This window comes from Dendrobates tinctorius, unplaced genomic scaffold, assembly GCF_039654945.1.
Source record: "Dendrobates tinctorius isolate UK_male_01 unplaced genomic scaffold, ASM3965494v1 ptg000020l, whole genome shotgun sequence".
NCBI lineage: Eukaryota > Metazoa > Chordata > Amphibia > Anura > Dendrobatidae > Dendrobates > Dendrobates tinctorius.
The window spans coordinates 27,946,051-27,963,607 of NW_027361688.1; the positions used below are offsets into that span (position 1 = coordinate 27,946,051).

At 44.8% G+C, this 17,557-nt stretch overlaps 1 protein-coding gene across 1 annotated transcript; it reads left to right on the forward strand.

The window, feature by feature from the left end:
- The first annotated feature begins 7,190 nt into the window (after positions 1-7,190).
- On the forward strand, positions 7,191-15,135 carry LOC141083579 (uncharacterized). The gene is made up of 5 exons (XM_073567922.1): positions 7,191-7,463; positions 7,884-8,045; positions 11,440-11,580; positions 11,786-11,942; positions 14,013-15,135. Exons 1-5 carry the CDS (start codon positions 7,205-7,207, stop codon positions 14,014-14,016), a joined length of 723 nt encoding a protein of 240 aa, XP_073424023.1. The 5' UTR covers positions 7,191-7,204; the 3' UTR covers positions 14,017-15,135.
- Positions 15,136-17,557: the final 2,422 nt, after the last annotated feature.

Consider the following 17,557-nt stretch of genomic DNA (forward strand, 5'->3'; position numbering starts at 1 on the left):
CGTTTTCCCATTAGGGTTAGGGCTTGGGTTAGGATTAGGGGTGTGTTGGGGTTAGGGTTGGAGTTAGAATTGGGGGGTTTCCACTGTTTGGGCACATCAGGTGCTCTCGAAACGCGACATGATGTCTGATCTCAATTCCAGCCAATTCTGGATTTAAAAATTCAAACGGTGCTACTTCCCTTCCATGCTCTGCCATGCGCCCAAACAGTGGTTTACCCCCACATATGGGGCATCAGCCTACTCAGGACAAATTGGACAAGAACTTTTGGGGTCCAATTTCTCCTGTTACCCTTGAGAAAATAAAAAATTGGGGACTAAAAGATAATGTTTGTGGAAAAAATGTGATTTTTTTATTTTCACCCCAGGCGTTACAAACTTCTGTGAAGTCCTTGAGGGTGCAAAGTGCTCACCACACATCTAGATAAGTTCCTTTGGGGATCTAGTTTCCAAAATGGGGTCACTTGTGGGGGGTTTCTACTGTTTAGGCATATTAGGGGCTCTCCAAATGCGACATGACACCCGCAGACCATTCCATCAAAGTCTGCATTCCAAAACGTCATTACTTCCCTATCGAGCCCCAACATGTGCCCATACAGTAGTTTTCTCCCACATATGGGGTATCAACGTACTCAGGACAAATTGGACAACAACTTTTGGGGTCCAAATTCTCCTGTTACCCTTGGGAAAAAAAATTGGGGACTAAAAGATCATGTTTGTGGAAAAAATGTTTTTTTATTTTCACGCCCGGGCATTATAAACTTCTGTGAAGCACTTGGGGGTTCAAAGTGCTCTCCACACATCTAGATAAGTTACTTGGGGGTCTCGTTTCTAAAATGAGGTCACTTGTGGGGGTTTCCACTGTTCAGGCACATCAGGGGCTCTCCAAACGCGACATAGCATCCGATCTCAATTCCAGCCAATTCTGCGTTGAAAAAGTCAAACGGCATTACTTCCCTTCCAAGCTCTGCCATGCGCCCAAACAGTTGTTTACCCCCACATATGGGGTATCAGCGTACTCAGGACAAATTGCACAATAACTTTTGGGGTCCTGTTTCCCTTGGGAAAATAAAAATTGGGGTGAAAAGATCATTTTTGTGGAAAAAATATGATTTTTTAATTTTACGGCTGTACGTTATAAACTTCTGTGAAGCCCTTGGGGGTTTAATTTTCTCACCACACATCTAGATAAGTTCCTTGAGGGGGTCTAGTTTCTAAAATGGTGTCAATTGTGGGGGGTTTCCACTGTTTAGGCACATCAATGGCTCTCCAAACGCGACATGGCGTCCAATCTCAATTCCAGCCAAATTTCCATCGAAAAAGTCAAACTGCGCTCCTTCCCTTCTGAGCTCTGCCATACGCCCAAACAGTGGTTTACCTGTATTACCTGTATATATGGGGTATCAGCGTGCTCATGAGAAATTGCACAATAACTTTTGCAGTCCAATTTCTCCGGTTACCCTTGGTAAAATAAAAAAAATTGGACCTGAAATAATTTTTTTGTGAAAAAAAAGTTAAATGTTCATTTTTTTTAACATTCAAAAAATTCCTCTGAAGCACCTGAAGGGTTAATAAACTTCTTGAATGTGGTTTTGAGCACCTTGAGGGGTGCAGTTTTTAGGATGGTGTCACTTTTGGGGATTTTCTATCATATAGACCCCTCAAAGTGACTTCAAATGTGATGTGGTCCGTAAAAATAAAATGGTGTAAAAATGAGAAATCGCTGGTCAAATTTTGACCCTTATAACTTCCTAACAAAAAAAAATTGGTTCCAAAATTGTGCTGATGTAAAGTAAACATGTGGGAAATGTAACTTATTAAGTTTTTTGTGTGTCATATCTCTGTGATTTAAGGGCATAAAAATTCAAAGTTGGAAAATTGCGAAATTTTCAGAATTTTCGCCAAATTTCCATTTTTTTTTACAAATTAACGCAAGTTATATCAATGAAATTTTACCACTATCATGAAGTACAATATGTCACGAGAAAAACAATATCAGAATCACCGGGATCCATTGAAGCGTTCCAGAGTTATTACCTCATAAAGGGACAGTGGTCAGAATTGTAAAAATTGGCCCGGTGTAACAGGCCAGATTAACCCCTCGCCCAAAATATACCGGGGTTAAAGTGGCCTAGGCCAGATTACACCCCGGGTATATTCTGGCCTAGGCCAAACTATACCTCGGGGTATAAATTGGCCTAGGCCAGTTTATACCCCTCTGGGCCAGAATATATCAATCACCTCGGGTATATTCTGACCTAGGCCAAACTATGCCCCGGGTATAAATTGGGCTAGGCCAGATTATACCCCTCCGGGTCAGAATATACCCAAGTTGCTGTAGATCAGATTTTTCACACTTTTGAGAACCATCAAAAATGGGGCCCCAGACAGTGCACGGGGTCCCAGGCAGCACACGGGGCCCCAAGGTAGCACACAGGGGCAGAGACAGTGAACAGGTTCCCAGGCAGCACACGTGGCCCCAGGCAGCACACGTGGCCCCAGGCAGCACACGGGGCCCCAGGCAGAGCACAGGAGCCACAAGCAGCACATGGGGGCCCCAGGCAGCGCACAGGGCCCCCTGCAGCACACAGCCCCAGACAGAGCACAGGGGCCCCAGGCAGTCCACAGGGCCCCAGGCAGTACACAGGGCTCCAGGCAGCACACAGGGGCAGAGACAGTGAACGGGGTCCCAGGCAGCACACAGGGAGGCAGAGACAGAGTGCAGAGGGGGTAGAGACTGTCTCTGCCCCCCTGTGTGCTGTCTGGGACCCCTGTGCAATGTTTAGGACCCCATGCGCTGCCTGGGGCTCCGTGTGTTGACTGGGGCCCCTGTGCTCTGTCTGGGGCTCCTTGTGCTGCCGGTGGCCCCATGTGTTGCCTGGGGCCCTCATGTGCTGCCTGGGGCCCCTGTGTGCTGTCTCTGCCCCTTGTGTGCTGCCTGGGACCCCTGTGTGATGCCTGGGGCCCCTGTACTCTGCCTGGGGGCCCTGTTTGCTCCCTGTGCTCTGCCTTGGGCCCCGTGTGCTGCCTGTGGCCCCTATGCTCTGCCTGGGGTATTATGTGCTGCCTGGGGCCCTGTGCACTGCCTGGGGCCACGTTTTTGATGGTTCTCAAAAGTGTGAAAAATCTGATCTACAGCAGCTGGGGTATATTCTGAACCGGAGGGGTATAATCTGGCCTAGGCCAATTTATACCTCAGGTGTATTCTGGGCGGGGGGTTAATCTGGCCTGTTAACTTGCAAATTACCATGGGGGTAAAGGGGTTAAAGGTAAAGTTCACATGTTGCATATATGGTGCTAATTGTTCCACAGCGTACCTACCGCTAATTTGGCATAACAGTCACAGGACAGAGATATATTATTTTAGTTGGGAGCTTTTTGTCAAGAGAACCTTATAGTTCCCCATGTCTAATGAGGGATAGTATAGAGTATACTCTAAATGATACACAGTGGCTTGGTCAAAATTACTGTCATTGTGTGAACAATTAAGCAAGCTGAAGACAAAATGATCTCACGGCACATTTCCTTTGCATTATATACAAAAAAATTATACATATTTTCATCTTTTACATTTTAAAAATTACAAAAAAAGGAAAATTGTGTGACCTCTGAAATATCGTTATGGACTGAAGGAAAGTCAGCACCGCGGGACCGACTGATATAAAGGCCACATTTATAGGGGTAATCAGGACTAATCAGAACATCCTCTGATCCTTCAGTTCTCCAGTTATTCCCTGACTATTGCATTTACTACTTGCCCCTGAGGATGGGCGTATTCCTGTGTAATGCTTTATTCTCATCAGTGATCTAGAGACAAAAGTAGTAATATTAAGGAACACATATAAATGGATGAAGCTGCTTGATCTCTAGTGATTACAGGTATATGACATAACGTGACATCACTTGTGTTCCGCTGCTCATGATGTCACAGTGAGACCACCATTATGACATCATTCGTGTTCCGCTCCTCTGTGATGTCACAATGAGATCACCATTGTGACCTCACGGACTGAGGGGTTATACGGAGTGACACTGCAGGAAGAGGCTTTGTCTGGAAAGACTCACTGTGTGTTACACACTTAGCGATATTCCTCCAGGATAATCTGCTGTTTTGATTTCTATTGATCGTGACTGAGCTAATAAGATCTGTACAAGGCGCTCCTATCAACATCCGCCGCCAGCATTCCGGGTCTTTGGCCCCTGGAGGTAAGTGTTTTCACAGATATTTATCCAATATGGGGTTATTGTTAGTAAGTTACATGGTACATTTTTTGGAGGATTCTTCATGTGTCACTTGTAATCCCGGAGCCTTCTCCCATCATGTATTCCCTATTCCAAGCTCAAACAAATTGTAAGCTTGAATGGAGATCCCCTGTAAGCGATAAAGAAGTCACGTGTATCTCTGATCTTCATATGTGTGACTTCATCAATACTTTGGGGGAAAATAATTACAAATTTATGGTGATGTCATGATCCAGGTCGGGGTTTGCTTCTTGCTTTTCTTTCCCCGGTCTGGTCATGGAGGGGTTAACTTTTCCTGCCTCTCTTCCGTTCTTGGGTGGCTATGTATTGGTGCTCTTTTTTTGTAGCCTTTGTCAGTGATAGCTCTGGTCCTTGGATTGAGTTTCTCCAACTTGTTGGGATTTACTATTTTCCTGATCTGTTCAGTCTTAGAGTTCAGGCTCCCATACACATGAGACCAGTGACAGACCAATTCCCCAATATCAGCAGCTCTGCCGACAGTCCAAGTGTTGATCTTTTTGTTCCCAGCTAAATAAGCCGTCGCCAGAGGAATCTACCAGCGGCTTTCTTACATAGAACACAGGTGCGATCGGCAGACTTAGCGCTCCTGTGTATGGAGGAGTCAGGAGAAATATCTGCCGGCTGAACAGATCAGCTGAACCATGGGCCGACAGCTATGTGTTGTGTATGTGTCCCCTTACTCATAGGAATGATCCTAGGTCTGGTTACGTAAAAGTGCAAAGTATAATGTCTGTATTAGTAGCTCCAAATATCTGACATCTATTCTTTTCTTCCAATAGAATACTTCATTATGGATACTCTACATCCTGGCATCTACTTCTTCCTTGGATTCGTCTCCTGTGTCGTCTGTACCATCATCTGTGGGTAAGTCTTATACTGATTTATGGGCTACACGGGAGTCTATAGAAGAAACATCCCATCTTCAGGTCATCACACGATTCAGGAAAGGGAAACATCTAGAGAAGATGTTTAGAGGGTCATAAGCCGGCTCTGACCGGTCCGAGCACAATGGACTTTTCTGTATAATTGAAAAAAATGATTGTCATAGATCACAAAAATGACTGCAGATCGGGAGAGACAAAATAGACGACGAAAAATAAATGTCTTCATAACATTCTGCAGAACACAGATAGACTTTACTTTACAATTTGCTACATGACTTCTGTTTTATCACTTTATAGACTTCTGATAAAGAAATGCTGGAGAAAAGATACAGGAAAAGACACCACGAAGGCAGATACAGAGAATAGGGCTGATCCTGACGGTACGTACAGCCTCACTAATCTGACATTATCAGCGTCGGACTGGAGTACCTTGGGCCCACCAGAGAAAATCATTCTTGAGGCCTACTATGTAGCTACATAGAAATAAATACAAGACCACCAATTGTGTAGTAAAACACGCTAATATCAGGGTATAATATAAGGTAGTACATGTAGCAGGGTTTAGGGTAGCCCTCTCATAGAATATAATGTAGCCTCCCTCATGGAATATAATGCAGCCCCCCTTATGGAATATAATGCAGCCCCCCTCATAGAATATAATGCAGCCCCCTTCATAGATTATAATGCAGCCCAGCTCATAGAATATAATGTTGCACCCCACAAAATATAATTTAACCCCCTCATAAGGTATAATGCAGTTCCTACCATAAAATATAATGTAGCACCCTCATAGGGTATACTGCAGCCCTCTCAAATAGAATAATGCGGCCCCCCAGAGTATACTGTAGCCCCCTCATAGGGCATAATGCTGCCCCATCATATAGTATGATGTAGTCCACTGAGAGAATAATGCAGCCCCACCACAGAATATAATGCAGCCCCCATAGAGTATACTGTAGCCCCCCCAGAATATAATGTAGTTCCTGAGAGAATAATGCAGTCCCCCCACAGAATACAATGTAGCCCCCACTTAAAGAATAATACAGCCCCCTCAGAGTATAATGCAGCCCCTCTCCACCTCCATCATTGTCCTCATCGCCACCTCCATCATTGCCTTCTCCCGCACCACCCCATCATTGCCCATTTCACCACCTCTATCTTTGCCTCCTTCCCCACCACCCTATCATTGCCAATCTCCAATACACACATCTCCAATACACACACACAGCACCACTCTCTCTCATACTCACACACAAAGCACCACACCGCATACACACAAACACACACGCATGCACACAGACACACAGCACACTCACCTCTCTGCAAGTTCCCCGCAGCACATCCCAGCAGCCACTTTCTCGCCGGCAGCTTTCTGTCTGAAACAGCCGCACGCTGAATGATGACATCCAGCTGCGTTGTCTCAGACAGGAAGCAGGATGCCGGGATGTGTGCGGGGAACTTGCGGAGAGGTGAGTGTGCTGTGTGTCTGCGTGCGTGTGTGTATGTGGTGGAGTGCGGTGCGATGCTTTGTGTGTGAGTGTGAGAGAGTGGAGCAGTGGTGGTGGGGTTTTACATGCAGGCAGTGTTAACTGCAGCCTGCGGCTAGCGCTGCCTACTATTAAAGTAAAATGGTATTCACTCCTCTCCACGCCCATGGGGGCATGGGTTGACGTGAATATTCATATCTCTTTAGCAGCAGGGACAGGTTCCTGTCTCCAGCTGCTGCCCCGCAGGCTCAGGGCAGCCCCCTTCAACTCAGGGGCCCTATAGCCGCTGGCTGGGTGCCCCTTGACGAGTGGGGGCCCTAGGCAGCTGCTGGCCAGTATGCCAGCAGGTGTCAGTGCCTGAGACCACCGGAGAATCGCAGTCCGCATTTTAAAGCTGAATAATTACTCAAGTCATATTCTGATTAGCTTCTTTCAATACCTGAAATCTGTTTCAGAGTACGGTCACACTAGGCGTTTTTTTCGGCAGCAAAAATTGATCTCTTGGCAGGAAAGAAGCTGCAGAAACAAAATCTGTTTTCCTTGTTTTGTTTCTTGCATTTTGTAGCGTTTTTGATGCTTTTTTGTGTGTTTTTTGCAGCGGTTTTGGCGTGCTCGATTTATCTCTTGTGCATGCTGAAACATATTGAAGCTTTTATATTATCAATGCTAATGTCAATGTTCTGTGTTACAGATGATGCAGGTGACGATGCTCCTCATGGACTGACGGCCACAAAGACAGATGTCGTCAAAAACACCGATAACTCTTCATCTGGCCCTGGTTATATTGCCATCGATATAGACCCAGATGAGGATGTGATCGTCTCCTCTGATGGTAAGTTCTCAGATTTTCATATGTTTAACAGAAAAAAAACTGCCTAGTTAAAATAAAAAATCTCTAAAAGGAACATGTTGGTGAATAACCCCATATATCAGGGGCAGACATATCATTGATGCAACCACAGGGGCCCAAGAGGTAAGGGGGGCCATTACCACCTACAAAGTAGGTGAAATTTTGCATTATGATGAGCTATTGGACTGTAAAGGGCCTTTATACTATTCTTGCACAGGGGCCCTTTTTGGTTTGTGTCCGCCAGTGTCATACATGAATGATACCCGGAGGATTTGGCCATTCTATTTTTCGTAATTAATAGTACCATTTAGAGATGATAATACCTTTGTCATTTTAATATTTGTAACAAACGTATAAAAGCTTTTATTTTAATGATGCTGATGTCAATGTTCTATGTTTCAGAAGAACAAGAGGATGACAACTCTAACGTCAGTGACGATGCTCCTCATGGACCAATGGCCGAAAAGAGAGATGTGTGTACAAACACCGATAACTCTTCTTCTGGCCCTGATTATGTGGTCATCGATATAGATCCAGATGAGAATATGATCATCTCCACTTACAGTAAGTTTTCATGTTTTTATGATTTTTTTTAAGCAGAAAACATCTGCCTAATATAAATAGTCTCTGAAAGAAGCGTGTAGGTGATTCCACCCTATACACAGAGGTAGATCTTGTGGTTTGCTCCCCTATTTTTATACTGTTCTGTATCGTCAGCCTTTTTTCTTTGATCACACTCATCTTCATGATGCCCTACGCATGTCCGCCAGACAAAAAAAAACTATTTGATTTTCTAATTTTTTTTTAAGAGACTATGATACTTTTAGATATTTTTTTTTAGAATATGGGTGAAAAGAGACTAACGGCTGTGTGAGGCCATTATAGCGGGATCTCTTGGCAGTGCAGGATTTATATTGATTACCCCAATGAGCTTATATGTGAAACAGAGTGTGACCACTGATATATGGTAATGGACTTAAAGGGGAAGTCAGCACCACGGGACCTACTGATCTAAAGGCCACGCTATCTGTGTAATCAGGACTGATCAGAAAATCCTCTGATCCTTTAGTTCTCCAATTGTTCCCTGCTTATTGCATTTACTTCTTGCCGCCTGATGATAGTCATCTTCCAGCATGAATCCTGTCAGCGTCGGACTGGAGCACCTTGGACCCACCAGAGAAAATTATTCTTGGGGCCCACTATGCAGCTACATAGAAATAAATACAAGACCATCAATATCACGCTAAACAAGCTAATATCAGGGTATAATGTAAGGTAGTAGATGTCTTAATTATGTAGCAGGGTTTGGGGTAGCCCTCTCATAGAATATAATGTCGCCTCCCTCACAGAATATAATGTAGCCTCCCACATGGAATATAATGCAGCCCCCCTCATAGAATATAATGCAGCCCCCTCTCATAGAATATAATGCAGTCCACCTCATAGAATATTATGCAGCACCCCACAAAATATAATGCAACCCGCTCATAAGGTATATTGCAGTTCCTACCATAGAATATAATGTAGCGCCCTCATAGGGTATACTGCAGCCCCTCTCATATAGTATAATGCAGCCCCACCACAAAATATAATACAGGCCCCTCATAGGGCATAATGCTGCCCTCTCATATAGTATGATGTAGTTCCCTGAGAGAATAATGCAGTCCCCCACAGAATTTATACTGTAGCCCCCTCATAAAGAGTAATGCAGCCCCCTCACAGAGTATAATGCACCTCCATCATTGTTCTCCCCCTCCACCCCCATCATTGCCCATTCCACCACCTCAATCATTGCCTCCTCCCCCACCACCACCATTGTCCTTTCTAGCACTACCATCATTGTCCTTTACACCACAACCATCATTGATTTCTCCCCCACAACACCCATCATTGACAATTTCAACACCTCCGTCATTTCCTCCCCCCACCACCATCATTGAGTATACTGTATCCCCAGAATATAATGTAGTCCCCTTAGAGAATAATGCAGTCCCCCCACAGAATATAATGTAGCCCCCACATAAAGAATAATACAGCCCCCCTCAGAGTATAGTGCAGCCCCTCTCCACCTCCTTCATTGTTCTCCCCCTCCACTCCCATTATTGTCCTCATCGCCACCTCCATCATTGCCTTATCCTCACCACCCCATCATTGCCCATTTCACCACCTCCATCATTGCCTTCTTCCCACCACCCCCATGATCCTTCCCCACCACCCTATCATTGCCAATCTCCAATACACACACAGCACCACTCTCACTCATACACACACACACAGCACACCACTCTCTCATACTCAAACACAAAGCACTGCACCGAATTACACACAAACACACACACATGCACGCAGACAGACACACGGCACACTCACCTCTCCGCAAGTTCCCCGCAGCACATCCCGACAGCCACTTTCTCGCCAGCAGTTTTCTGTCTGAAACAGCCGCACGCTGAATGATAACATCATCCAGCTGCGTTGTCTCACACAGGAAGTGCCAGGCAGAAAGCAGGATGCCAGGATATGTGCGGGGAACTTGCGGAGACGTTAGTGTGCTGTGTGTCTGTCTGCATGCATGTGTGTATGTGGTGCAGTGCGGTGTGATGCTTTGTGTGTGTGTGAGAGAGTGGATCGGTGGTGGTGGGGCTTTACATGCGGGCAGTGTTAGCTGCAGCCTGCTGCTAATACTGCCTGCCTGTTAAAGTAAAATGGTATTCACTCCTCTCCACACCCATGGGGGCATGGGGAGACGTGAATATTCATTTCTCTTTAGCAGCAGGGACAGGTTCCTATCTCCAGCTGCTACTCCGCAGGCACAAGGCGGTCCCCCTTCACTCATGGGCACCATAACCACTCGCTGGGGTCCCCTGGAGCAGTGGAGGCCCTAGGCAGCTCCTGGTCAGTATGCCAGCAGGTGTCAGTGCCTGGGCCCACCTGAGAATCCTCCGGTTCTCCGGTGAACCAGTACGGCCCTGAATCTTGTGTAATCAGTGATTTAGAGACAAAACTAGTAGTATTAAGAAACACATAAAAATGGATGAAGCTGCTTTATTATTAGTGGCTACAGGTATCTCAGGTACATCGTGACATCACCTGTGTGGACATACGATGCTCCCTGCCATGAGGTCACAACTGTGATATCGTTGGGGATCAATATTGTGTAAGAGAAAAAAAGTCACGTGCGTCTCTGATTTCCATATCTGTGATTTCATCAGTACTACGGGAGTAACAATTACAAATTTATTATAATTGGGGATTTTCTTCAACTCTGGACCCATGGCTGAAAAGATAGTTAAACAACATCTCAAAGTCTGACCCCAGTTATGTAATTATCAGTATCGACCTAGATGAGGATGTGATCATCTCCTCTGACAGTAAGTTCTAGGCTTTTATAACATATATTTAATAGAAAAAAAAACAGTATAATAAAAAAACTCAAAGTAGATAGCTGTTTGTTTGATGCTTCTATTTTCATACTTTACAATTTAGCGGATATAATCTGTCACCAGGTTTCTGCTACCTCATCTGAGAGCAGCCTGATGTAGGCAAAGAGTAGCTGAATCCAACAATTTATAACTTGGATTACTGGGTGCAGCCATTCTCACACAATCAGAGCTTTTAGATTTAGCAATGAAGCAGAGTTGAGAAATCTTCCCCCGCCCACACCAGGCTCCGTCCATAGACAGTGAGCTGCTTATCACAGGAGGGGGCGTTGCCGGGCCAGGAGGCATGTGCTCCTGAGTCCCAGCAATACTAAGCTCCTGGTGCTAAAGCAACCATTAAAGGTAAACAACAGGATAGAGCTTGATAAGGGAGGCATCATTCAAATCTGTGTTTTCACCCCTACAGCAGGCTGTCTCCAGCTTACATAGCAAAAACCTTCCGACAGATTTCCTTTAATATTGATTATCAAACTCAGAAGCTTTGATTGTAAAAATGTTAATTTCAATGTTACACCTTACAGGAGAAAACTGGGATGAAATAATTATTGGACGCAATGTCGAAAACAAAGATGTCCTCGAAAACAACAAAATTTCTATTTTTGGTCCCGGATATGTAATCATCAATAAGCACCCAGATGAGGATGTGACCATCATCTCTGACAGTAAGTTCTCAGGCTTTTCTAACATATGCTTAATAGAAAAACAGCAGCCTAATAAAAAATCTCTAAAAGGAGATAAATGGTTGTTTGATCCTTCTGTTTCCATACTTCACAATTTAGCGATTTTAAAACCAGTAATGTTGATATTCTTTAACAAACATAGAAGCTTTTATTTTAGTAATGTTAATTTGAGTGTTACACCTTACAGGAGAATATTTGGATAAAACAAATATTGAAATGAGGAAGATGCTCATGGACCCACTGCCGAAAACAGAGATGTCCTCGAAAACACCGACATCTCCACGCCTGGACCCATTATGTAATCGTCACCGTGACAATTTAGACTGTGCTCGTCGCCTCGGACAGTAAGTTCCTTTTTTTCCATGTTGATAAGAAAAATGCTTACTACCATAAATATAATCTGTTCTAATCTGCATAACTTGCATAAATTAAAAATCTGCCATCCTAAACAATATATTATTGAACTGCAGTTCAAGCAATTTCTTAAAATTTCCTGGCCCTCAATCTCAGATCGACAGAGTAGAATCAATGTCCATTAATGAACAACTAATTATTTATACACTATCATTTACAAAACAAGAGGGCAGAGGACTTATTCCGCCTCCTCCTCTGACTCCTCCTTTGTCTACTCCTCCGCCTCCTCAAAATTTTGAGAAACATCTTGTCCTGGACAAAGACAGAGAGAAATATAAAGTCGTCATGAAGTTTGTTTTTCAGGAACTTCTGGCCTATGCCAACAAAAACCAAATGTAAGGTTTTAGAGCTTTATAAATATATTTTACTAGATTAAGGCCCGATGCTATCGCATCGGGAGGATAGTGACACACCTCTTGCCATGTTAACCCTCAACACACACACCTCCTCAACACACACTCCTCTCACCTTTCACCATCTCCACTCACGTCCCCCCCATCTTTCACTCCACATACGACCCTTTCTCTCACTCCGTCTCTCATACTCACGCCGTCATCGCCGCTGCTCCACGATTCCCGACATCTTCTTCCGCCAGCGCCATCCTGGATCCAGACGTTGTCCACGCCGGCGACATGTTCTGGCGTGGACAATGTCGGGATCCAAAATGGTGTCGGCGAAATCTTGTGAGATTTCGCCGACGCCATTTTGGATCCCGACTTCATCCACGTCAGCGACATGTTCTTGCGGCGAAGCCATCTTGAGTATTGCGGGATTTCACGATACTCAAGATGGCGTCGCTGCAAGAACATGTTGCTGGCGTGGACAACGTCTGGATCCAGGATGGCGCCGGCGGAAGATGTCGGGGATCGTGGAGCAGCAACGATGACGGCGTGAGTATGAGAGACGGAATGAGAGAAAGGGTCGTATGTGGAGTGAAAGTGAGTGGATGTGAGTGGAGATGGTGAAAGGTGAGAGGAGTGTGTGTTGAGGAGGAGTGGTGTGTTGAGGTTAACATGGCAAGAGGTGTTCTGTGACATCACCAGTTACAACTGGACGGAAGTTGTTACAACCCGGAAGCTGCTTAGCGCATTTATTATTTTTTATGATCTATGTTATGTATTAGTTTTAACAGGAAATAGGCTAAATAATTAGGAATTGGGCACTAATGGCCTAAATATCGATGTGTTACTTTTTTTATGCAAGCTATATCAGAAGTCTGTGAGCCAAGATTTGCTGGACTGCAGGAGAAAGGGAGTTGTCATTCTCAAATCACAAATACAATAAAGAATAATATAAATTATCTTTAATAAATCACAATACATAACAATATTGGATGAGTATATAACTACAAATAAAAAACACAAACTAGAGTGGGTGGTCATGGCAAGAACAAACAGATGAATATTTAATCACGATCACATTTTATACATAGCAATACTGACTTAAAGTGCAAATGTAAAAAATCAAAAGAGCTGATGGCAGAAGAAAAAGTGCTCTATATCCAATGTACTACCAGATGCCATAAGCAAATACTTGTACTAATAACTAAGCCTTAGTAATACAGAAAACCAATAATAAAAACTCAAGTCAGTACCAAGTACAATTAAGCATGCTATAATTCCAAAACTGCCACTCCACCACTTAACCCTGACACTTGTTTCACCGTCAATCACAGCTTTTTTTATGGGGCTATAGGAATGAGGTGCAGTGCTGTATATACCATGAGGGAGGGATTGCTAGTAAGCTGTGGTCTAAACACAGAAGATCCTAAAATAATAGGCAGGGTGCTATTATTCATATAACAGCACTGATAGGATGCAGAACATACCTGAACATAGACATTAAATAATACCCATTATGTATTATATAGTACAGTATTATAATCTATAGTTAAAGGATGACAAGTAAATGTCTTCTGTCGCCCCTGTCATTATAATCTGTCTGCTTGTACATGTATTAATCTTTACTGTTTTGCTAATTTTGTGACATTTATATTGCAGGTGAGGCTGAGCACGGTCTCGCTGTGAACCCACAATGAACATGGGATCCAGCTGGAGAAAACAACTTTACATCAGCAAAAAGAGGCAGATTCCAGGCTTGGTCTCTGTTCTCCACCACTGGATACGACATTACTGGACTTTCTGCAGCTAGACGCACTCACTGAACAAGTGGGTTTCCTACTGCACGAGGCAGATTCCGGGCTCGGTCTCTGTTCTCCACTATTGGATATGACATTACTGGACTTTCCGCAGCTAGACGCACTCACTGAACAAGTGGGTTTCCTACTGCACAACGAGGCAGATTCCGGGCTCGGTCTCTGTTCTCATCAATGAACATCTACAGCTTAAGGGAAGTGCAGACTTTCAGCCATGGTGCCCTAGAGGTTTCCTCCACTGGAGGTTTTTCCTCTCCTGAGTGCTGAAGGTCCACTCTTCGTGAATCAAGTGCCCCTCATCATCATTATTATTACACAAAAGCAGGACTAACTCCTAGCCGCGGTCTACGGACCAAACATTGGGCATGGGCAGGGCCTTGGGGGCAGATCCCAAGTGCGCTCAACCATGTGAAATAGCTTACGCTCAGGAACATTGAGGGATAGCGCTATCGGATAGCTCTACCCGTTCATTTCCTTTAGAAATAGAACTATGGGATAGCTCTACCCATTCACTTTCTTCATGGATAGCGCTATCGGGTAGCTCTAGCCAAACAGTATTAACGATAGAGCTTTTTCATACACAAGGTAGGAGTGGCAAGAGAGGTACACCAGGTATTTATGTTTGCTGTTAGTCTGCACATACGCCAGTCTGGTGCGTGGTTATACCCCTTTGCGAGGTCAGTCTAATGCTTGGTTACACCCCATTGCGTGGTTCATAATCACAGCGCGCACCCAGCTTGAATGTAGTTAATAAAGAAGTCAGTAAAAAATATGTAGCAGTGTATCTGAGCTTCTATGGATCATACAATAATATGAGGCGGGAATATTTTATGTAGTAGTTAAACACATGGCAGATTATATTTGTGTTTTCTAACAAACTTATCTAATACAAATTTAATGTTGCTCTTTAATCGTGCCCATCATCTTTGTCCTGTTTTATAATGGAGATGGGACTTCCAGCTTGACCAGGACTTTAACATCAATGTATATGTTACCGACCGTCTTGACGCACATGATGACATAAGAATGTTATGACTTGCATTACCCAAGGTATAGTTTGTTAGGGCTGGCGGAACACACCAAATTATAAAGTAGTAGTAGGTGCGTTCGCAGCCCGGGGTCCTCCGTGCAGAGGTGGTACACTGCTGCTAGAAAATGACGGAAGAATAGAGCGGCGTAAAAACAGTCACACGTGGGTTACATCACCCAATGTGAACAGGAGCGGACTCTGTTAATTCACAGAGCTGCGCAGCCGCTGAACGTGGATGCCGGAGCCTGTTTAACTCACAGAGCCCGGCCAAAGAGCGCACAGCAAGCGGCCACAGAACTCACAGCAAGCGGCCACAGAACTCTACCCCAAGGACACGGGGTTAGAGTCCTTCTAGGCCCACTGAGAGCGTGGTATCGCTGCCACGAGCGCCGCTATAGACGCTGGCTATGGAGTGTGGAGCCCGGGCACTGAGGTGTGCCGAGTCACTGATGACTAATGCCTGACTCAAACTCTGACCTACCTACGCCTAAGCCTGGGCGCTAGCAGGCTAGGCTGCACAACACATGCGTACCAAGGGTAGGGGTTTCATAATGAGTCAGTCACCAAAGACATTCATACGTGCATACACCACTCACTCCTTATAGTCTGAACATACAGTCTATCCTAGCACATGGCCGAGCGGCCATGCGAACCTTTTATAGCCACGAGCGTTTGGGACCTTCCTGGCTTCTCGGATGGACCAATCAGAACACGAGCAGGACTTGAGCACGTGACCTTCGATCTCCAATGGGAGATCACTCCACGGGCATGCTCAGTGGTCCGACATGAGGACTTACTCCCTGGAGAATCTCGCTGCTGAGCAGCATGCATTGCCATAGCTGTGCCAGAGGTGGCAGCAGCAAGCAAACCCATGGAGCTGGTCTGGGCAGAGCGCCGGGACCGACGAGTTTGCTGTGCAACCTCCTCTGCGGCTGGAGAGGAATGGGAGACCGCCGGAAGTAAGGCTCGGGATTCCCGCTGTGCAGCGACAGGAATCCGACGCCTAACATAGTTATTGTCTCTGAGGAGGCATGCCACTGGCAATTGGCACTGTAACGGTATGGCTCACAAAGGCCAGACTGAGCTGGATGTTCCAAACCGGAGTGAAATAGACAGACGATGGTTGCAACAAGAGATAGCAAAATAAACTTTTGCCATCTATGGTTCAACAAAATGGTGGAAGTCGCCATATTGCTCAATTTTCAAGGAGAAAATTGAAAAAAATAAATCTGTATTCTGGTGAATATGAATTTTTGCAGAATAGGAGTTGAATTGTCTCATCTCTATTAAATAATCTTTAACCACTCTCTGAAATCTGACATACTATCCTGTTCATGTGCCCTGGGCCTGTCTGACCATGGACAGGATAGTATGTCATCGCCGAGCACACGGGTGGTGGCTTATCGCGGCTGGGTTTCAGCTGATTCTCACAGCTGAGACCCGGCACTAAGTGCCAGGAGGGGTCACAGACCGCTCCCGGCTAGTGATGAACGAGCACTAAAATGCTTGGGTGCTCGTTGCTAGGGTCGAGCAAATTGGAATACTTGGGTACTCAGACAGAACAATGAGCCCAATGTAAGTCTATGGGAGACCAGAGAATTTTTACCGTGATCCCCCCCGGGGGTCCTTTTAAGGTCTACAAACGTCTGAAAATTATGGAAGCACTGCTCAAATGACACGGGGACATCATGGGGATCGCCTCTGGAAGCATTTCTGACTCCTTGTTCACAGTTTTAAACAATGTTGTCAGAGTTTCATGAAATTTTTACCGGCGCACCAAAAACATACAAAAACGAAACCAAAACGGATTTTGCTGGGAAAAATGTTAAGGTACATCCTTTCCAGGATAATGACTTGTCTACAAAGCAAAATAATTAACCCCAGACCAAAATGTTCCTCCCCCACTTGGGCTATGTTCAGACGCAGGGTTTTTCACCTTTAACATTGCTTTCAACCAAAACAAATGCATCTACTTGGAAATGTCATTGTAACATTTAACAACCCTAGCTGGCCATGTGGTGTGTGACACATAAGCAGACACATGTTGTTTTATTTATGAAGGAGGGACTCTTAAAGTCACAGAGCCTTATTTTAACCGGGGTATCAGGCGGCATTAATCTTCTTAAAGGGCCATTATTAAACAGTGGGTCTCCTTAACTGTTATTGCCTATGCAGTGAGTGGATGGGCTGCCAAGAATTATGACGCACCACAATACCCCTTTCACAAGAGGTACTGGAGGGATTCCAGAAAAAATGTTGCACTGAATACAAGGCCTGGCTTTCCCCAAAGTTACATGCACCGCAATAAGCTTTTCAAGCCACATACTGGATGGTCACCGGAAACTCCACTTCATATTATT

What these genes read in the sequence shown, in the direction of transcription:
- LOC141083579 (XM_073567922.1), top strand. Translation starts at nt 7,205, where the DNA reads ATGCTTTTTTGTGTGTTTTTTGCAGCGGTTTTGGCGTGCTCGATTTAT. An exon ending in TATGATCATCTCCACTTACA is followed by an intron (nt 8,046 to 11,439) that starts GTAAGTTTTCAT and finishes TACACCTTACAG; the next exon opens with GAGAAAACTGGGATGAAATA. An exon ending in TGTGACCATCATCTCTGACA is followed by an intron (nt 11,581 to 11,785) that starts GTAAGTTCTCAG and finishes TACACCTTACAG; the next exon opens with GAGAATATTTGGATAAAACA.